Source organism: Microcaecilia unicolor, chromosome 1 (assembly GCF_901765095.1).
Source record: "Microcaecilia unicolor chromosome 1, aMicUni1.1, whole genome shotgun sequence".
Classification (NCBI taxonomy): domain Eukaryota; kingdom Metazoa; phylum Chordata; class Amphibia; order Gymnophiona; family Siphonopidae; genus Microcaecilia; species Microcaecilia unicolor.
In genome coordinates, this window is record NC_044031.1 from 261,684,047 (window position 1) to 261,707,070 (window position 23,024).

At 47.0% G+C, this 23,024-nt stretch overlaps 1 protein-coding gene across 1 annotated transcript in view; it reads left to right on the top strand.

Moving 5' to 3' along the window:
* Positions 1-23,024, top strand: part of STT3B (STT3 oligosaccharyltransferase complex catalytic subunit B) — a 284,604-nt gene that overhangs the window by 77,055 nt on the left and 184,525 nt on the right. The window contains exon 3 of the mRNA XM_030205953.1: positions 22,178-22,465. Coding sequence (XP_030061813.1) covers positions 22,178-22,465 — 288 coding nt within the window. The remainder of the gene's footprint in view (positions 1-22,177; positions 22,466-23,024) is intronic.

The window sequence follows — 23,024 nt, forward strand, 5'->3', positions numbered from 1 at the left end:
GTGATGCAACTGTACAAGTGGTGTCTCAATATGGGCAATTCTCGAGAGATCTGAGTGTAGGGCACACCCTCAGTGGATCTCTTTGCCACTCATCTCAATAACAGAGTCCCTCAGTTCTGCTCCAGGCCAAGATTACACGATAGCGTTGTATGCCTTTCTCCTAGATTGGGGGCAAGGCCTATTTATATGCGTGTCCTCCCATACCGCTTGTGGAGAAGAACTTACGGAAATTCAGATGGTCCATGATCCTAATTATGCCTTACTGGCCAAGACAGATCTAGTTCCCTCTACTTCTGGAGTTGGTTTCAAGTTCTGTGGAGACTGGAGTGTTTTCTGACCCTCATCTCTCAGAACAAGGGGTATTTTCTGCACCCCAGCCTTCAATCACTCGCCCTTACAGCTTAGAGCTTGACAGGTTAGAGCTTGATTTTCTCCAACTACATGAAGGTCTTTCTTTCTTTTAAGAGGGCATATAACTTAAAATGAAGGAGTTCTTGCTGTCTGATGTGAAACCAGGTCCTATATCCTTTTTCTTGTCCTACACAAAAACTGCTAGAGTGCAATTGGCACTTAATATTAATGTGTACAGGTTGAGCCCATTTCTGTAAAGTCTCTAGTTCGCTTTGAGAGGTCTGCTTTTGATAGAACCCCCAATCAAACCTCCAACAGTGTCATGAGATCTCAGTGTCATTCTTATCCTGCTGATGAAATCTCATTTTGAGCTGCTTGACCCTTGCCACCTGCCCTTGGAAGATCTTATTTTTGGTGGCAGTCACTTCAGCATGCAGGGTCAGTGAGCTCCAGTCCCTAGTATCTGATCTACCTTACATGAAATTTCATCATATTACTCCTGCTTTACAGAGTTTACACTGGTTGCCTATTGAGCAAAGTGTTCAGTTTAAAATTCTTTGTGTGGTATTTAAGATCTTAAAACTCAGCGACACTGGCAGCTGGTTTCATATTTATCAGCTGAATCGATAGTTGAGATCAGGAAGTAAAATTTTATTAGACATTCCATCACATCATGTTTTGTCTGAATATAGACATAAGATTTTTTACATTTCTGGTCCAGCTCACTGGAATAGGTTACCGTTACAGCTTAGGAATATTACAGATTTTAAGGAATTCAAAAGGGAGCTTAAAGCATTGTTTATACAAGCATACTGCTGGGGGAATGAGTAAGGATTTTGTGCCTGTTTTAAAATGTGAAAATTAGGTTTTTTTGTGTAATGGTGTTCTGTGTCTTGTTTTTATGTTATGAATGTAATCTTGTGATCCACTAAGAACTATGGATTAAGCAGAATGGGAAAATTAGGTTCTTACCTTGGTAATTTTCTTTCCTTTAGTCATAGCAGATGGAGCCATTACGTATAGGTTGTGTCCATCAACCAGCAGGGGGAGATAGAGAGCACTCAACTTTTCACAGTGCCTCATGGCCAGCCAGCTCCACTGCCTCTTCTGTATTTGAAGCTTCCAAAGCAGTATGGCAAACCGCAATGGGAATAACATGAACTTTCCTCACAGCGAACGATGGCCCATTAACAAGGGCATGAACTCAAAAGGAGGGAATGAACACATCCTCCTGGCGGGAATAAACTCGTCCTCCTTATTGTATAACTGGAGGGGATACACGCAACCTCCTGGAGGGAATAAACTCATCCTCCAAAACATAAACTGGAGGGAATGGACTCATCCTCCTATAAGTGAACATGAATCCTGAAGACTGTTTTCCAACTTTCTCCCAAGGAAGGAACTTCAGGAAACAAGAACAGAACCTGAAACAGATTCACAGCATACAGACAATCATACAGGGAGGGCTCATGGCCATCTGCTATGACTAAAGGAAAGAAAATTACCAAGGTAAGAACCTAATTTTCCCTTCCTTGTCATCAAGCAGATAAAGCCATTACGTATGGGATGTAACAAAGCAATCCCTATATAGGGTGGGAACAGGTCACACCACGCACTAGCACTTGTGCTCCAAAACGCGCATCCCTCCTAGCAGCCACATCCAGCCTGTAATGTCGGGCAAAAGAGAGCTTAGAAGCCCATGTTGATGCACTGCATATCTCTTGACGAGAGAGTGCTCCAGTTTCAGCCCAAGAGGAAGGAATCGCTCTGGTAGAATGCACCTTAAAGGCTACAAGCGGAGACCGGCCGGCAAGCAGATAAGCTGAAAAGATAGCTTCTTTGAGCCAGCGGGCAATAGTGGCTTTAGACGCTGGAGACCCTCTGTGAGGACCTGATAGCAAAACAAACAGATGATCATAGATCCTGAAAGAGATAGTAACTCGCAGATACTGCAGCAGAGTCCTGCTCACATCCAACAGGTGCAACTGCCCAAAAGATTCTGGAAACTCCTCCTTATCAAAGGAGGGCAAGAAAATAGGCTGGTTTAGGTGAAACGCTGAAACCACCTTAGGCATATGAAGGAAGGCACGGTCCGAACCGTGACCCCGGACTCTGAGAATTGCAGAAATGGGTCTCTACAGGACAGCGCCTGGAGCTCTGACACCCGTCTCGCCAAAGTAATGGCCACAAGAAAAACGGCCTTCTCCGAGGACAAGCAGGCTGCTTGTTCTCACTGATGGGTGACGTCCACGGCAGCCCCTCCAATCGGAAAACTTTACTAGCAAAGGCCTTTGCTAGTCCTCGCGCGCCAATGCGCACCGCGCATGCGCGGCCATCTTCCCGCCCGAACCGGCTCGTGTTCGTCAGTCTTCTTTTGTCCACGCTTGGGACGGTCGTGTTTTGCGCCGTTTCGCGCCCCTTAAGTTGACCTTCGCGCGTCTTCGTGTTTTTTGCTAAAAAAAAAAAAAAAAATTAGAAAAAGACCTTTACGGTCTTTTCCCCTTTTCCCGTGTTTCCAGTTTTGCCCCGCTAAGTTTCCTTTCGTTTTCGGGGTACGCCTTTTTGAGGCCTCGGATCGGGTTTTTTCTCTCCCTATTTTGGTGCCTTTACCGCCATTACGAGTTTTGATTTCGCCGGCGTGATTTTTACCGCCCATGTCATCGAAGTCTCCCAGCGGCTTCAAGAAGTGCACCCAGTGCGCCAGGGTAATCTCGCTCACTGATAGGCACGCGTCGTGTCTTCAGTGTCTGGGGGCTGGGCACCGCCCTCAGGCCTGCAGTCTTTGCGCCCTTTTACAAAAACAGACTCAGGTAGCGAGATTGGCCCAGTGGAACGTGTTGTTCTCGGGCTTTTCATCGGCAACAGCACCGGGGGCATCGAGTGCATCGACGTCGACAGCTTCAAGACCTTCGGCATCGACTGCATCGAGGCATCGACCCTCTGCATCATCGGTACCGAGACATCGAAAGGCGGCGTCGGTGGTACCGGGACCTCCACTAGTGCTGATGTCGTCGGACGGTGGTGCTTCGACTGGAGTGCAGGTGAGGGCTGTCCATTCCCCTGCTGGTGGCGGTGAGCCTTCGGGTGGGTCTCCCCCTACCCTGAGGGCTCCTGCGGTACAGCCCCCCGAGACCGACCTTCTTCGGCCTCGGCCCCGAGGAAGCGACAGCTGGATTCTACGTCCTCGTCGGTACCGGGAAGTTCCGGTGACATGCTTCGTTTGAAAAAGTCAAAGAAGCATCGACACCGGTCTCCTTCCCGCATCGGTACCGAGAGAGTCGGCACCCAGTAGGCATCGGCACCGGGAGGACCGCTCACCCTCTGTTCAGGAGGTGTCTATGCGCTCCACCTTGGACAGCCCGGAACAGCCTCTGACCTCGACGCCTGCATCGGCTTCCATGTCTTTCTCCACAGCCGCTCTGCACAAGAGTCTCCGGGCCGTTCTCCCAGAGATCCTGGGAGAGCTGTTGCGCCCTTCCCCTCCGGTACCTGGGGTGCTTGCGCCACCGGTACCGTCGAGTGAGGCGCCGGCTGGCCCCTTGCCCGGGGTGAGGTCTCCGACATCGGTGCCGCTTGCGGTACCGACTGCGGTCACCTCCCAGGAAGGCTCCCTGACGACGTCGGCGGAGGGAGCTTTGCCGGTGCGGGCGAGGGAGTCTACCTCTCGACGCTCCCGCCATGGTTCCACGGAGTCGAGTCGGGTACGGCTTCAGACACAGGTTCATGAACTTGTGTCTGATACCGATGGTGAGGCCTCGTGGGAAGAGGAGGAGGACATCAGATATTTCTCTGACGAGGAATCTGATGGCCTTCCTTCCGATCTCACTCCCTCCCCTGAAAGGCAGCTTTCTCCTCCCGAGAGTCTCTCTTGCGGCCTTTGTCCGGGAGATGTCTACGGCCATCCCCTTCCCGGTGGTTGTGGAGGACGAGCCCAGGGCTGAAATGTTTGAGCTCCTGGACTATCCTTCTCCGCCTAAGGAAGCTTCCACAGTACCCATGCATCATGTCCTAAAAAAGACATTGCTGGCGAACTGGACCAAGCCATTAACTAATCCCCACATTCCCAAGAAGAACGAGTCCCAGTACCGGATCCATGGGGACCCAGAGCTGATGCGCACTCAGTTGCCTCACGACTCTGGTGTGGTGGATCTGGCCCTTAAGAAGGCTAAGAGTTCTAGGGAGCATGCTTCAGTGCCCCCGGGCAAGGACTCTAGAACCTTAGACTCCTTTGGGAGGAAGGCCTACCATTCTTCTATGCTCGTGGCCAAAATCCAGTCTTACCAGCTCTACACGAGCATACATATGCGGAACAATGTGTGGCAGTTGGCGGGCTTGGTGGACAAGCTCCCTCCTGAGCAAGCCAAGCCATTTCAGGAGGTGGTCAGGCAGCTGAAGGCGTGCAGAAAATTCCTGGCTAGAGGGGTATATGATACCTTTGATGTTGCGTCTAGGGCCGCTGCTCAAGGTGTGGTGATGCGCAGACTCTCATGGCTGCGTGCCTCCGACCTGGAGAATAGGATCCAGCAGCGGATTGCGGACTCCCCTTGCCGAGCGGACAATATTTTTGGAGAGAAAGTCGAACAGGTGGTAGAGTCTCTCCACCAGCGGGACACCGCATTCGACAAGTTCTCCCACCGGCAGCCTTCAGCTTCTACCTCCTCAGGTAGACGTTTTTATGGGAGAAGGAAGACTGTTCCCTACTCTTCTGGTAAGCGTAGGTACAATCCTCCTCCTCGACAGCCTGCGGCCCAGGCTAAGCCCCAGCGCGCTCGCTGTCGTCAGCAGCGTGCGCCTCAGCAAGGCCCCACGGCTCCCCAGCAAAAGCAGGGGGCGAGCTTTTGACTGGCTCCAGCAGAGCATAGCCGACATCAACGTGTCAGTGCCGGGCGATCTGCCGGTCGGGGGGAGGTTGAAAGTTTTTCACCAAAGGTGGCCTCTCATAACCTCCGACCGTTGGGTTCTTCAAATAGTCCGGCAAGGATACACACTCAATTTGGCTTCCAAACCTCCAAATTGCCCACCGGGAGCTCAATCCTACAGCTTCCAGCAGAAGCAGGTACTTGCAGAGGAACTCTCCGCCCTTCTCAGCGCCAATGCGGTCGAGCCCGTGCCATCCGGGCAAGAAGGGCTGGGATTCTATTCCAGGTACTTCCTTGTGGAAAAGAAAACAGGGGGGATGCGTCCCATCCTAGACCTAAGGGCCCTGAACAAATATCTGGTCAAGGAAAAGTTCAGGATGCTTTCCCTGGACACCCTTCTTCCCATGATTCAGGAAAACGACTGGCTATGCTCTCTGGACTTGAAGGACGCCTACACGCACATCCCGATACTGCCAGCTCACAGACAGTATCTGCGATTTCAGCTGGGCACACGTCACTTCCAGTACTGTGTGCTACCCTTTGGGCTCGCCTCTGCGCCCAGAGTGTTCACGAAGTGCTTGGCTGTAGTAGCAGCGGCGCTTCGCAGGCTGGGAGTACACGTGTTCCCCTATCTCGACGATTGGCTGGTGAAGAACACATCCGAGGCAGGAGCTCTACAGTCCATGCAGATGACTATTAGCCTCCTGGAGCTACTGGGGTTTGTGATAAATTATCCAAAGTCCCATCTTCTCCCAGTACAGAGACTCGAATTCATAGGAGCTCTGCTGGATTCTCGGACGGCTCGTGCCTATCTCCCAGAGACGAGAGCCAACAACTTGTTGTCCCTCGTCTCGCGGGTGCGAGCGTCCCAGCAGATCACAGCTCGGCAGATGTTGAGATTGCTGGGCCACATGGCCTCCACAGTTCATGTGACTCCCATGGCCCGCCTTCACATGCGAACTGCTCAATGGACCCTAGCTTCCCAGTTGTTTCAAGCTGCTGGGGATCTAGAAGACGTGATCCACCTGTCCACGAGTTTTTTCAAATCCCTGTATTGGTGGACGATTTGGTCCAATTTGACTCTGGGACGTCCTTTCCGAATTCCTCAGCCACAAAAAGTGCTGACTACGGATGCGTCTCTCCTGGGGTGGGGAGCTCATGTCGATGGGCTACACACCCAAGGAAGCTGGTCCCTCCAGGAACGCGATCTGCAGATCAATCTTCTGGAGTTACGAGCGGTCTGGAACACTCTGAAGGCTTTCAGAGATTGGCTGTCCCACCAAATTATCCAAATTCAGACAGACAACCAGGTTGCCATGTATTACATCAACAAGCAGGGGGGCACCGGATCTCGCCCCCTGTGTCAGGAAGCCGTCAGCATGTGGCTTTGGGCTCGCCGTCACGGCATGTTGCTCCAAGCCACATATCTGGCAGGCATAAACAACAGTCTGGCCGACAGACTGAGCAGGATTATGCAACCTCACGAGTGGTTGCTCAACTCCCGAGTAGTGCGCCAGATCTTCCAGGTGTGGGGCACCCCCTTGGTAGATCTCTTTGCATCTCGAGCCAACCACAAAGTCCCTCAGTTCTGTTCCAGACTTCAGGCCCCCGGCAGACTGGCATCGAATGCCTTCCTCCTGGACTGGGGGAAAGGTCTGCTGTATGCTTATCCTCCCATACCTCTGGTGGAGAAGACTTTGTTGAAACTCAAGCAAGACCGAGGCACCATGATTCTGATTGCTCCGTTTTGGCCGCTTCAGATCTGGTTCCCTCTTCTTCTGGAGTTGTCATCCGAAGAACCGTTGAGATTTTAGTATTTTCCGACCTTCATCACACAGGACGAAGGGGCGCTTCTGCATCCCAATCTCCAGTCTCTGGCTCTCACGGCCTGGATGTTGAGAGCGTAGACTTTGCCTCTTTGGGTCTGTCAGAGGGTGTCTCCCGCATCTTGCTTGCTTCCAGAAAAGATTCCACTAAGAGGAGTTACTTTTTTCTATGGAGGAGGTTTGCCGTCTGGTGTGACAGCAAGGCCCTAGATCCTCGCTCTTGTCTTACACAGACACTCCTTGAATACCTTCTGCACTTGTCTGAGTCTGGTCTCAAGACCAACTCTGTAAGGGTTCACCTTAGCGCAATCAGTGCATACCATTACGGTGTGGAAGGTAAGCCGATCTCAGGACAGCCTTTAGTTGTTCGCTTCATGAGAGGTTTGCTTTGTCAAAGCCCCCCCGTCAAACCTCCTACAGTGTCATGGGATCTCAATGTCGTTCTCACCCAGCTGATGAAACCTCCTTTTGAGCCACTGAACTCCTGCCATCTGAAGTACTTGACCTGGAAGGTCATTTTCTTGGTGGCAGTTACTTCAGCTCGTAGAGTCAGTGAGCTTCAGGCCCTGGTAGCCCAGGCCCCTTACACCAAATTTCATCATAACAGAGTAGTCCTCCGCACTCACCCTAAGTTCTTGCCAAAGGTTGTGTCGGAGTTCCATCTGAACCAGTCAATTGTCTTGCCAACATTTTTTCCCCGTCCTCATTCCTGCCCTGCTGAACGTCAGCTGCACACATTGGACTGCAAAAGAGCATTGGCCTTCTATCTGGAGCGGACACAGCCCAACAGACAGTCCGCCCAATTGTTTGTTTCTTTTGATCCCAACAGGAGGGGAGTGGCTGTGGGGAAACGCACCATATCCAATTGGCTAGCAGATTGCATTTCCTTCACTTACGCCCAGGCTGGGCTGGCTCTTGAGGGTCATGTCACGGCTCACAATGTCAGAGCCATGGCTGCGTCAGTGGCCCACTTGAAGTCAGCCACTATTGAAGAGATCTGCAAAGCTGCGACGTGGTCATCTGTCCACACATTCACATCTCATTACTGCCTGCAGCAGGATACCCGACGCGACAGTCGGTTTGGGCAGTCAGTGCTTCAGAATCTGTTCGGGGTTTAGAATCCAACTCCACCCCCCTAGGCCCATGTTTATTCTGTTCCAGGCTACACTCTCAGTTAGTTTGATAAATTGTTAGGTCAATCTCACTTATGTCCTCGCTGTTGCGAGGCCCAATTGACCATGTTTGTTGTTTTGAGTGAGCCTGGGGGCTAGGGATACCCCATCAGTGAGAACAAGCAGCCTGCTTGTCCTCGGAGAAAGCGAATGCTACATACCTGTAGAAGGTATTCTCCGAGGACAGCAGGCTGATTGTTCTCACAAACCCGCCCGCCTCCCCTTTGGAGTTGTGTCTTCCCTTGTTTTGTCTTGCTTCATATGGGACTGACGAACACGAGCCGGTTCGGGCGGGAAGACGGCCGCGCATGCGCGGTGCGCATCGGCGCGCGAGGACTAGCAAAGGCTTTTGCTAGTAAAGTTTTCCGATTGGAGGGGCTGCCGTGGACGTCACCCATCAGTGAGAACAATCAGCCTGCTGTCCTCGGAGAATACCTTCTACAGGTATGTAGCATTCGCTTTTAGTGTCAAATCTTTCTCCGATGCTCGCCGAAGCGGCTCAAAAGGAAAAGCCTGCAGGGCCTTCAAAACTAGCCCCAGGTTCCAAGCTGGACAGGGTGCTCGCACGGAAGGCCGGAGCCGAAGCACCCCACTAAGAAACTGTGCCACATCTGGATGAGCAGCTAAAGACACGCCTCCAATCTTACCACGAAGGAAGGCCAACGCTGCCACTTGCACCTGCAGGGAATTATAGGCCAAGCCTATTTGTACATCATCCTGCAAAAAGTCCAGAATCGGCGAGACAGGAGCCCGCATGGGTGTGATCGCTTTTGAAGCACACCAAGACTCAAACTGGCGCCAAATCCTGGCATAAGCCACGGAAGTGGAACGCTTGCGGGCCTGCAGGAGAGTAGAAATGACTGTGTTTGAATAGCCTTTGTCCCTCAATTGCGCCCTCTCAATTGCCATCGCCATGCCATAAGACCAAAGCGGCAGGCGTCCTCCATGGCTAACGGGCACTGTGACAACAGGTTCGGTACCAGAGATAAAGGAAGGGGAGCCTCCACTAGCATCTGTCGGAGGTCCGTATACAAGGCCTTCTGGGCCAATCCGGGGCGATGAGGACCACTTCTGGGTGCAGCCGAATCCGCAGGAGCACGCACCCTATCAAGGGCCACGGAGGGAACACATATAGTAGGCCCGGAGGCCAGGGCTGAGTCAAGGAATCCAACCCTGCCGACCGAGGATCTCTCCGTCTGCTGAAGAAGCACGGGACTTTGGCATTTGAACTTGTCGCCATAAGATCCATCACGGGCTTGCCCCATTTGGCACATATCTGCAGGAATACTTTGTCTGCTAGTTCCCATTCTGCTGGATCGATCTGATGCCTGCTTAGATAATCGGCTTGCACGTTGCTCTGACCTGCAATGTGAGCTGCCGACAGAAACTGAAGATGCAGCTCGGCCCAGTGGCAAATCTGTTCGGCCTGCGCGGCCAGTGCTCTGCACTGAGTGCTGCCTTGTCGATTTATGTAGGCCACTGCTGTCGTGTTGTCCGACATCACTCTGACAGCCAATCCTTCCACTTTCAACTCCAGGCGGTTGATGGACCACTCCGACTCCTCGGGTGTCAATAGACCCTGGGCATGCTTCCCCTTGCAATGTGCGCCCCAGCCCTTCAGGCTGGTATCTGTCACTAGTAGACACCAATTAGGGAGTGCCACTGGCATTCCTCACCGCAGCATGCTGTCTGAGAGCCACCACTCCATGCTGAGTCGGGCCGCAGGGAGCCAAGAAAATCTGCATTGATAATCCTGAGAAACTGGAGACCATCTTTGAAGTAGGGAATACTTAGAGGTCTCAGGTGCGCTCTTGCCCAGGGCACCACTTCCAATGTGGCTGTCATCGATCCCAGCAGCTGGACAATGTCCCAAGCTCGCAGGCGGGGCATCCTCAGGAGCAGACGGACCTGATTCTGAAGCTTGCACCGCCTTAGCTCAGGTAGGTATACATAGCCCGAGTCTGTGTCGAACCTGGCCCCCAAATATTCTAGAGATTGCGAGGGGGTCAGGTGACTTTTGGCCATATTGACGACCCAGCCTAGAGATTGAAGTACTGGGACCACTCTGGCTGTAGCTTGATAGCTCTCTGTTACAGAGTCTGCTCTGATGAGCCAGTCGTCTAGGTACGGGTGAACCCTGATACCTTCTCGCCTGAGTAAAGCAGCTACTACCACCATTACCTTCAAAAAGGTTCGGGGAGCTGTGTTAGTCCAAAAGGCAAGGCCTGGAACTGGAAATGTTTTCCCAACACCACAAACCTCAGAAACTTCTGGTGCGGGGGCCAAATTGGTATGTGCAAGTAAGCTTCTTTCAGGTCTAGAGATGTGAGAAACGCTCCTGGCTGTACCGCAGCAATGACGGAGTGCAGGGTTTCCATGTGGAAATGCCGCACTCTCAGGGACTTCTTTAATTCTTTTAAGTCCAGAATAGGGCGAAAAGACCCACCTTTTTGCGGCACCACAAAGTAGATGGAGTATCGGCCGTAGCCGTGTTCGGCGGGAGGTACCGGGGACACAGCCCCTAACTGAATCAGACCTTGCAAAGTCTCTTCTACCGCCGCCCGTTTGGCGGCAGAACCACATCGGGACTCCACAAACATGTCTCTTACTGGGGCTTTGAATTCTATTCTGTAGCCATCTCTGATCAGGTCCAGAACAAACTGATCTGAGGAAATATTGGCCCACTCCTTGGCAAAGAGGGAAAGACGTCCTCCGATGACAGGAAGCGAGGAGGAGGCCGGCGCACCATCATTGAGAGGGTCGCCGCTGAACTCCAGGCCTAGAGCCGGTGGCTGCGGAACGCTTGTCTGAGCGAAAGGAGTGAACTCAGCAGAACGCCCCGGGCGGTGCCTTCTAGCTTCATGGAAGCGAGGTCTATAAGAGGAGTGGACCGCCTGGTCCTTGGAGGAAGGCCTTGGCCTATCTTCGGGCAAGCGCTGGGGTTTAGGATCTCCCAGGCCTTTAAGAATTTTTTTTTTCCAACTCCTCACCAAATAGGAGAAGGTCTTGAAAGGACAACTTCACCAACCTTTGCTTAGAGGCCATGTCCGCTGCCCAATGTCGTAGCCAAATAAGACGGCAAGCCGCCACTGCTACTGCCATTTGTTTAGCCGAAGCTCTGACAATATCATAAAGGGCATCAGCCAAAAAGGACAAGGCCAACTCCAGCCGCGGAGCCACATCCGAGAAGGGCTCCGCTCCATCTCCGGGCTGTTCCACTGCCTGTTGCAACCACGCCAGGCAGGCTCTAGCAGCATAACAACTGCATGCAGATGCCCGAACAGTAAGACCTGCAATTTCAAAGGACCGTTTAAGTGCTGCTTCCAGCCTACGGTCTTGTATATCCTTTAGGGCAACTCCTCCTTCCACAGGGAGGGTAGTTCTCTTTGTCACCGCAGTGACTAGGGCATCTACTTTAGGCATTGCAAAGCGAGCCAAATGCTCCTCAAGCAGAGAGCGGGTATAATTGCCCCAAAGGCGTGGAACCTTTCAAAGATCCCTCGGGGTCAGCCCACTGAGCGGAAATAAGCTCTTGGATGGAGTCATGCAAAGGAAAGGCTCGAGCAGGCTTTTTGGTACTAGCCATCCTAAGATTCACAGAGGAGGTCGTGCCACTGTCAGGCTCTTCAATAGAAAGGACCTGTAGGGCATCTGAAATAAGCGCTGGCAGCTCATCACGGTGGAAAATCCTCACCACGGAGGGATCATCCAGATCCTGTGGTAATTCTGCACCTGACTCTGGCTCCTCAGACCACGAAGGCCTGCCAGAACTCTCCGAATCCTCACAGCCCTACCACGGGGGGGGGGGGGGGGGGGGGGGGGAAGGAGGTGCACCACAATCTGAAGGGGAATTAGCCCTTCTATGCTTTTCTTTATGCCAATTATCAGAGAAAATAGCCTCAGCGGGCAGTCCCAGGCCAGAATCCACCGGGGGGGGGGGGGACGGGACAATGGAAGGGGCCTCAGACGACCCTTGAGAGAGAGCTCTTCACAGCATGTATGCTTTATGCAACAATAACACAAAATCAGGGGAGAAAAACTCGCCCTGGACTCCCAGATCCCATCTGGGGCTAGCTGCTCCCTGAATAGCTTCAATTCGAGGTCCCTCCCCCCCCCCCCCGGGCTCAGGGCTCTCCGTCTCTACGGAGGCCGCGCCATGCGGAGAATTCAAAATGGCGTCCGCTGCCAGCCCTGAGCGGGAAGAATCATCGCTCGCCATGCTCGGGCCGGCTCTTACACCTGTACAGCACGATTTACAGAGCCCCACTGCTGATTTGCGCTTGCCACACCGGGAACAGCGCTTTACATTCTCTGCAGCCATCGCCAAAGACGACGGGAAAATTCAAAATGGCGGTTTCGCGCCAAAAATGCCCCGATCGCAGGCCCACTTGGAGGAGTTAGAAAACACTCTTACCTCACCGGACCGAGTATCACAGCTCCGGTCCCATAGAAGAATCAAAGGAAAACCCCTGTTCCATTTTTTTTTAAAATTTATTTATTTAAGTTTTCCAATATATCACCACATAAAGTGAATATGCAATCGGCATTATTTAACATTAGGAATCAAAAATAAGTATATATCTTTACAGCCCATTTGTCCACAAGTTAAAGAAATTTGATTCCAAGATTAAGGAAATTAAAAAAGAAAAAAAAATACAAAAATTAATAATCAATAGTTGCTTCCTCTGGTTCAGACCCCAGCCTGCTAATTAGAGAAGGTTTACTATATTCACATCAACTCTTGCATCAATAAACTCTTTCAACTGTTTTGGATCTACAAACTGAAAATGTTTACCCTCAAGCACAAAAACAAGGAAATCGCAAAACAAAATTTGCTCCCAATGCCACCACCCTGGGGCGAAGTTCCAAAAAGGCCCTTGATCTCATCTGTGTAAGCCGTGAGAGATCTGGAAAGATACGGACCTTTGAGCCCAAAAACAGATTTTCTAATTGTCTCAACGAAAGCCGTAGTACGGCATTCCTATCAGGCTCCAATGTGAAAGTGGCAAGCAGAGTTAACCTCTGAGTAACTATTTCTTTTTTTTTTTTTTCTTTTTTCATATTTTTATTAAGGTTTTACAAGTATAACACAAAACAACCAAAAAGAAACAGTAACAATAATCCATGGCAAAGTTAATAACCAAAAATAAAAAGGCAGAACAACATACCATGACAATACCCATAGCAAATCAGCAATTATACAATTATCAGGTAGTGCTATTAGGAGTCTGACAAAATGAATCCAAACGAGCCCAGGTCTTCAAGACAGATTGAACACAACGGTGCCTATCGGCTAGTATAGTTTCATATTTCCTAATCACACACACGTTACTCCACCATTCATTATAATTGAGATGTACATTATTTTTCCAATTTAAAACAATTAAATGTAAAGCAACCGCTAACAAAATGTTAAACAATTTCTTATCGGATTCTAAAAGAGAGAGGTTAGGAGAAGAGGCTCTTAAAAGCACAATATCATAAGAGATCACGGTTAATGCAGGCAACTGAAAAATAAGGCGCAACTTAGCCCAAATGAGTCGCCAGTATGCTCTTACATTCTTACAGTAAAAAAACATATGGGAAAGGGATCCATCTGATTCTTGACAGGACCAGCATTTGTAATCAAGACTTTTAGTGATCCTGGCCACTCTAGCAGGTGTCCAATAAGCCCTGTGAAAAAGAAAATAGGAGGATTGGGAAATTGCTGCTGATTTAGTTGGACGCATCGAATGGACCCAAAAAGTGTACCAGTCAAAATCAGACGCATCAAGACTGAGATCCCTTTCCCAAGACAGCCGTAATGGAGCAACAGAATCAACACACGAATCCTGAAGTTTTTTTATAAAGGACAGATGCTTTTTTCTTACCATCTACAATACTGAGACAGAGGGCAACAAAATCTGAAGGAGTAGTGAGCAGAGAATTAGAGACCTGAAAGGTCGAGAGAAAGGTAGAGATATCCTTCCATATGGGAGAGGCCAGCAAAGAAACACCATATAGTGCAGCCAAAGCATCCGGTGACAACAACGTACCCGCAATATAAAGGTGAGATAACAGCCATATACCTTTACAAGACCATTCAGCTTTTTGGGACTGCAGGTGAACAGACTGCAAGCTAGAGTTATACCAGAGAGAGACATCCTCCAGGGAGGCAGCGCAAACTCCAAGACCAGCCCTAAACGTACGGATATTAAAGGCAGAAGCCTTCAACAACCGCAAGTGCTTGGTATATGGATACAAATCTGCAGAGGGTAAAAGATATAAGGGGCAAGGGCGCACCAAGGCGGCCTCAAAAATCAGCCACCTAGGTGTCAAATGAGAGAATTCCCTTTGGAACCACATTAAAGACTGAGATAGGCGAAAAGCCATGTGATAATTTTTAAAATCAGGGACATTAAGACCTCCCAAATGAGTCGGCATCTTAAGTTTCTTCAGTGCAATGCGAGGTGGCTTTTGTCTCCACAGAAACTTAAGTAACAAGGAATCAATCTTGGCATAGAAAGAGTTTTGAAAAGAGAAGGGAGTCATACTAAATATATAGTTCAACTTCGGAGCCAGAACCATCTTGATAGCCCCAATCCGACCCCACCACGTCAAATAAAGCGGAGACCATGAACCCAGGAGTGAAGTGGTTAAATTCAAAATTTGATTCCGAATAAGAGACATGGTCTGATCCACCGACCTGGAATACCAAACTCCCAAATATTTAAGCTTAGAAGGTTCCCAGGCAAATGGATATTGAGATATCTGATATCTATACACACGGGAATTTAACGGCATGATGGCTGATTTAGACCAATTTATTTTATAGCCAGACAGTGAGGAGATGGAATTGATTACATCCAAAACAACTGGCAGGGAGTATGGGGTGGTATAGAGTAAAATATCATCCGCATAAATAGAAAGTTTGAACACCTCACCTCCCACAGACACCCCAGAGATATTGGAATGAGCCCGAATAGCCAGAGCCAATGGCTCTAAGGCAATATTAAAAAGGAGAGGGGACAATGGACAGCCTTGTTTAGTACCCCGCCGGTAACTATTTCTAATGAGCTTTCTAGGATTGAGGTAAAATTCATTCCCTCCCCTATTCCGGGGGGGGGGGGGGGAGGGGGGGGTTTCCTACCTCCACTCCAGTACTCCCGATGTAATAAGCCCGTGTAATGGGAGGGAGTGAGTCCTTGTCCATTCCCAGGATGTCCACCAAATATTTTTTAACCATCTCCAAAGGAGAAATTAACGGCGATTTGGGAAAATTAAGAAACCTAAGGTTAAGTCTTTTAGTCTGATTTTCAAGTTATTCAAGTCGTTTATGTAGGAAATTATTGTCTATAACCAAAGCTGTTTCTATAGATCCCATTTCTTGAATTTTGATATCCACACGTTCCAATTTCTGGGTTTGCTGTGCAGTCACTTGTGCTTGAAGCAGGGCAGCCTCAGAAAGAACTTCAATCTTTTTTTTTTTTTTTTAATGCTGTGAGGAAAGGAGAGGTAATAAGAACTCCGGAGGCTCAGATGAGTGGGAAAGGCAGGGAAATGCGAACCAATGTGCCTGCATCCACTGAGTGGGAAAGGACAGGGAAAAGCAAGCTAATATGTCCACATCCACGGGGGCATGGGTAAGGCAGGGAAAGGGCTAACCTATGTGCCTTCAAAGTGAAGCTGCTATAGCCTCTAACACCCCGGCTAACAACTGGCAAGCCAGGAGCCACCCCCAGGCAGATTTTTGATGGAGCTCGAAGAAGCTGCAGCCACCCTGCTTGGGGAGATAGAGAATACTGAAGAGGCAGTGGAGCTGACTGGCCATGAGGCACTGTGAGAAGTTGAGTGCTCTCTATCTCCCCCTGCTGGTTGATGGACACAACCCATATGTAATGGCTTCATCTGCTTGATGACAAGGAAATAAGTTTTGTAATAAATCGTAACAGGGTAGTTCTCAACATGCATCCTAAACTCCTTCCTAAGGTTGTGTTGGTATTCCACTTTAATCAGTTGATTATCCAGCCAACAGTCTTCCCAAAACCGAATGCCCATCCTGGTGAAAGCACACTGCACACCTTGCACTACAAATGAGCCTTGGTCTGGAGTGAACTAAAGCCTATAAAGTCCACCCAGCTTTTTGTTTCTTTTGAGCACATATTGTAAATAGAAAAGTTTGTGTGTTTAATAAGCTTGAATAAAGAGAATTTCAACAGCTTCAAAGGACACATGCATGAATTGCTAGTAAATCTGTATGTGTTGTTTTCTATGGAAATAATACTCTCAGAAAAGGTAGAGGGAAAGGTAGGAGGTATTTTCCTAAGACTGGTTTCGAAAGACAAAAGTTTGTTACCTTCCCTTTGTACATTTATAGAAAGTCCAATGGAGAGGTTTCAACATTGGTGAAAGAAAGCCAGGAGTGTTAAGGATAGAACGGAGCAAAAGTTACCTCTCTCAACTTCTAAGCAGTTTGTGGATGCAAGGAAAAAACACACTTTGAAGTGTCTGTATACAAATGCTAGAAGGCTAAAAAAGAGTATATAGCACTAAAAATAAGAAGTAGATATAATAGGTATCTCAGAGACCTGATGGAAGGAGGACAATCAGTGGGACACTTTTACAGGATACAAATTATATCACAAAGATAGGGTCAATCAAAATGTGTGTGTGGGGAGGGGATTGTACTGTAAGTTAGAGGGATTTGAGTCAAACAAAATAAATTCTACATAAAACAGACAGCAACGTGGAATCCTTATGGATAGAATTTCCATGTATAAAGGAAAGGAATGTATGTGTAGGTCTATACTACTGTCTGCCAGGCCAGAACGATCAGACAGATGAAGATATGTTAATAGAAATTAGAAAAGCTAGCAAATTTAGCAACAGTATACTACTACTACTATTTAGCATTTCTATAGCGCTACAAGGCGTACGCAGCGCTGCACAAACATAGAAGAAAGACAGTCCCTGCTCAAAGAGCTTACAATCTAATAGACAAAAAATAAAGTAATCAAATCAATTAATGTGTACAGGAAGGAAGAGAGGAGGGTAGGTGGAGGCGAGTGGTTACAAGTCAAAAGCAATGTTAAAGAGGTGGGTTTCAGTCTAGATTTAAAGGTGGCCAAGGATGGGGCAAGACGTAGGGGCTCAGAAAGTTTATTCCAGGCGTAGGGTGCAGCGAGACAGAAGGCGCGAAGTCTGGAGTTGGCAGTAGTGGAGAAGGGAACAGATAAGAAGGATTTATCCATGGAGCGGAGTGCACGGGAAGGGGTGTAGGGAAGGACGAGTGTGGAGAGATATTGGGGAGCAGCGGAGTGAGTACATTTATAGGTTAGTAGAAGAAGTTTGAACAGGATGCAAAAACGGATAGGGAGCCTGTGAAGCGACTTGAGAAGAGGGGTAGTATGAGTAAAGCGACCCTGGTGGAAGACGAGACGGGCAGCAGAGTTTTGAACCGATTGGAGAGGGGAGAGGTGACTAAGTGGGAGGCCAGCAAGAAGCAGATTGCAGTAGTCTAAACGAGAGGTGACAAGGGTGTGGATGAGGGTTTTGGTAGAGTGCTCAGAAAGAAAGGGGCAGATTTTACGGATGTTGTAAAGAAAGAAATGACAGGTCTTGGCGATCTGCTGGATATGAGCAGAGAAGGAGAGAGAACATAACATAAGATAGTAGATGACGGCAGAAAAAGACCTGCATGATCTATCCAGTCTGCCCAACAAGATAAACTCATATGTGTATACCTTACCTTGATTTGTACTTGCTTTTTTCAGGGCACAGACTGTACAAGTCTGCCCAGCAGTATAATAATGGGTAATTTCAGTTACCCTATTATTTTCTGGTTAAATGCCACATCAGGGAGTGCTAGGGAGGTAAAAGTCCTAGATGTAGTAAATGACTGCTCTTTGGAGCAACTGGTCCAGGAACTGACAAGGGGGAGCTATTTTAGATCTAGCCCTTAGTAGAATGCAGGACTTAGTACAAGGGAGAATGTATCTGCTGGTAAAGTGATCATAACATGATCAAATCTGATTTAATAACTGGAGTGCAGTCACTAAGGAAATCTACTACAGCAGCATTTAATTTTTGAAAGGGTAACTATGATAAAATGTGGAAAATAGTTAAGAGAAAAAAGCTAAAAGGCTCATCTGCAAAGGTTAGAACTTTAAATCAGGCATAGATGTTGTTTAAAAATCATTTTGGAAGCCCAGACCAGATGTATTCCATGTATTAATAAAGGTGGAAAGAAGATCAAACTACAACCAACATGGTTAAGGCTATTAGAGCCAAAAGAACTTCTTTCAGAATATGGAAAAAAAAATCCAAATAAAACAAGAAGCCATATACGCACTGGCAAGTTAGATGCAAAGCATTGATAAATAAGGCCAAAAGAGAATACGAAGAGAAACTTGCCTCTGAGGCAAAAACTCATAGTAATAACTTTTTCAGATATATCAGAAGCAGAATGCCTGTGAGAATCTGTGAGACCATTAGATCATCAAGGAGAAAAAAGGGGCACTCAGGGAGGATAGGGCCATAGCAGAGACACTGAGTGAATTCTATGCCTTGGTCTTTAATGAAGATGTAAGAGATCTACTTGTACCAGAGATGGTTTTTAAGGGTGACTATACAGAGGAACAGAAAATAATCTTTGTGAACCTGGAAGATGTACTGAGCCAAATTAACAAATTAGAGGTAGTTAATCACCTGGATTGGATGGTACATACGAACATGAGTAGCCATACTGGGTCAGACCATTGGTCCATCTAGACCGGTATCCTGTTTCCAACAGGTGCCAAGCCAGGTCACAAGTACCTGGCAGAAACCCAAATCTTGGCACCCCAGGGTACTGAAAGAACTCAAATATGAAACTAAGGTCAGCTGTTAATGATCTGTAATCTGTTGTTAATAATTTTCTGTAGAACCTGAAGATTGGAAGGTGACCAATGTTAAACCAGTTTAAAAAGAGATCCAGATATGATCCAGGAAATTAGGCCAGTAAGCTTGGCGTTGGTACCAGGCAAAATATTGGAAACTATTATAAAGAATGAAATCACTGAAGATGTAAACTAACATGGTGTAATGGGACAGTCAACATGGATTCAGCCAAGGAATGTCTTAACTCACCAATTTGCTTCATTTCTTTGAATAAACATGAGGATAAAAGTGAGTCAGTTGATGCAGTATATCTAGATTTTCAATAGAGAGATGTGGCATCCGTGTTAGTCCACTTCTAAAAGTAGTCATTAGAAATAAAATAAAACATAGAAAAGAAAATAAGATGATACCTTTTTTTTATTGGACTAAATACATTTTTTGATTAGTTTTCGAAGGTAGCCCTTCTTCGTCAGATCATTTCTGATCTGATAGAGAAGGGCTACTTTCGAAAGCTAATAAAAAAATGTATTGTTAGTCCAATAAAAAAGGTATCTTATTTTCTTTTCTATGTTTTATTTTATTTTACTTCTATTGACTGCTTCTAGATTTTCAGAAAGTGTTAAGTCTCTCATGAGAGATTCCTGAGAATTAAAAACCCATAGGATAGGAGGCAGTGTTCTGTTGTGTATTAGGAATTGGTTGATGGATAGAAAAGAGGGTAGGATTATATGACCAGTTCTCTCAGTTGAGGAGGGTAAATAGTAGAGTGCCCCAGGGTTCTGTGCTGGGACCAGTGCTATTTAGCATAGTTATAAATTATCTAGAAATGGGAACATCAAGTGAGGTGATTTAATTTGCAGATGACGCTATTCAGAGTTGTTAAAATGTTAAGATCTTAGGAAGTTGGAAGACTGGGCATGCAAATGGTAGATGAGATTTAATGTGGACAAGTGCAAAGTGATGCACATTGGGAAGAATAATCCAAATCATAGTTATTTGATGCTATGTTCCACCCTAAGAGTCAGCACCCAAGAAAAAGATCTAGGTGTCATTGTGTACAATACTCTGAAGTCTTGTGCCTAGTGTGTGGCAGCAGCCAAAAAGCAACCAGAATTCTAGGACTTACTAGGAAAGGGATAGAAAATAAGACGAAGAATATTATAATGTCTCTATCACTCCATGGTACGGCCACACCTTGAGTATTGTCTGCAATTCATCTTAAAGATATAGCAGAATTAGAAAAAGGTTCAAAGAAGGGTGACTAAAATGATTAAGGGGATGGAACTCCTCTCATATGAGGAAGGAAGCTTGGAAAAGAGATGACTGGGGGGTGGGGGGAGGATATGATAGAGGTTTGCAGAATACTGAGTGGTGTAGAACAGGTAAATGTAAATGGTTGTTTTTTGTTTTTTTTTTACTCTTTCAAAAAGTACAAAGGCTAGGGGATAGTCAAAGTTACATGGTTCTACTTTTAAAAGAACAGGGGGAAATATTTGTTCACTGAACGAATATTTATTTATTAGGATTTATTTACTGCCTTTTTGAAGGAATTCACTCAAGGCGGTGTACAGTAAGAATAGATCAAACATGAGCAACTAGTAAAAAAGGCCCGTTTCTAGGAGAAATGAAACGGGCTCTAGCAAGGTTTTGGGGCAGGGGAAGATGGGGTTTGGAGGCTGTGGAGGCAAGTTCAGCGAGCCAGCTGTCCCCGAAGCACCCTTCAGGCACGGGGAGCTAGCATCAGCGAGGCAGGTGTCCCCCGACCCCCCTCGAGGTACCTGTGAGATCCGATGGTGTTTGCGTCGCGGTAGTTTCCAGCAGTGTGCTCCGCCCTCGTCGTCATGACGTTTTCAACCGGATATCTCTGGCGCCTCACAGTTCCGGTTTTGAGGGGCTTTTGATGCTTCATTTAGAACGTTGGGGTTGGGAATTATGTCCGGAAGGGGCGTGGCTGAGGGCGGGTCCTAGTGAGTGGTGCAGAGTGAGTGTTGCTGGCAGCTCAGTGCCAGTGAGCCAGATGAGAATTATTATATAGGATAGGCAATTACAGCAGTAAAAATATTCAAATAATAAAAAGTATGGCATAGTATAATGTCAACTCAATACATAATAGAACATTTTAATTGATAGTGAAGGATAAAGCAAAGATGGAAAATATAGGTAAGAGAGTAAGTAGAATTAGAAAGTAAGGTGATTAATGTAAAGAAAGTTGCACATAAGGTCAGAGATGATTTAATATTATCTCAGCTATGGTAGGAGTGGATAATCTCTGGAACTTGTTGCCATAGGTTGTGGTATCGGCAGTTAGTGTATCTGGGTTTAAGATAGGTTTAGACAAGTTCCTGGAGGAAACATCCATAGTCTGCTATTGAGATAGACATGGGGAAGCCACTGCATGTCCCTGGGACCAGTAGCATGAATCTTGCTATTTGGGATTCTGTCAGGTACTTGTCACTTGAATTGGCCACTGTTGGAAGCAGGAAACCGGGCTACATGGACCAGATCTAGGTATGACCCAGTATTGCTATTCCTATGTTCATTTTGATGATTTGGCAATTTAGAAATTGAAATGACTAATAGGCAGATGTAATAAATTTGCAGTGCACTTAGCACAGCTTTGTGTGTTAAAATAAGGCATTTTGACACAGAAAATAACTTATGCCAAGTGTTACATAAAGGGGGAACTAATTTTAAAACCCTTTCCATACTAATGCATGCAGACTTACTTTCATTGCAGCGAAATGTGGCCAGAACAACCACGGAGCGATACAAAGGCATTATAACATCATCATATACTTTTCCAACTCCCCTAGGTGTTGAACTCTTTGTGCTGTTTTTATCTAATTGAGGCTTCCACGTAACTCAAACGGGCAGGAAGGCATGCATGCATGCGCAGTCAGGCTTGCCCAAGGCTTATAGAAAATGTAAGAGTTTTAGGTAGCATCTATGAGAACATGTGTCCTTACTGTCCTCGGAGAACACTTGATACGGGTGAGTAACTTTGCTTTTTCTGGGAAGCTGCTAGTAAACTTTATATGACCTTTTTTTTTTTTTTTTAATACATAGGCATAGTAACATAAATATAAACCTTTTATATTTTCATTTCTTGTAGGTGTATCCTGGGTTGATGGTGACAGCAGGCCTCATACACTGGATTTTAAATATGCTTAATGTAACAGTCCACATAAGAGATGTATGTGTGTTCCTAGCACCAGTTTTCAGCGGCCTTACATCAATTTCCACTTTTCTGCTCACCAGAGAACTATGGAACCAAGGAGCAGGACTTCTAGCTGCTTGTTTCATTGCTATAGTGCCAGGTTATATATCACGATCGGTAGCTGGATCGTTTGACAATGAAGGCATTGCTATTTTCGCACTGCAGTTTACATATTATTTATGGGTAAGTAATTGCTTGATCTGTTTGACATTATGAAAATAAGCACAGTTTATTAGTCTTTTATTTTTGTACCTGTGAACTAAATACAGGATGGTTGGTTTGTGAAGACATTGAGAGAGCAGTGAGAAGTTAATATTTTTCTCAAAATGGCTGGTTTTAGTGCCAGTTCTCATGCAATTTTTTAGTAGTTTGAATGATTAGACTTGAAGAATGACATCAACCTACTATTTACTAACTTTATAGTCTACTGTAGAATGGACTTCCTTCAAAGATATAGATAAAAACTGAAGAATTTTGACAGGAATAAATACTCATACTTGTACAAGTGTACTAGGTTTTGCTATATTATTGTATTTGAGCAGTTGACCCAGAATGTAAGTAGAACATTTTGAGAACATACTATGTGTTCTCCGAGGACAAGCAGGCTGAATATTATCACCGCTGGGTCGTCGTCCGTGACGGCCCGGGAGCCCGGAACTTATAAAAAAATAAGAAATTTCAAGAACGTCGAGCAGGTGAAGACACACCGCGCATGGTGCGAGCAGGTTCCCGTGACGCGAGC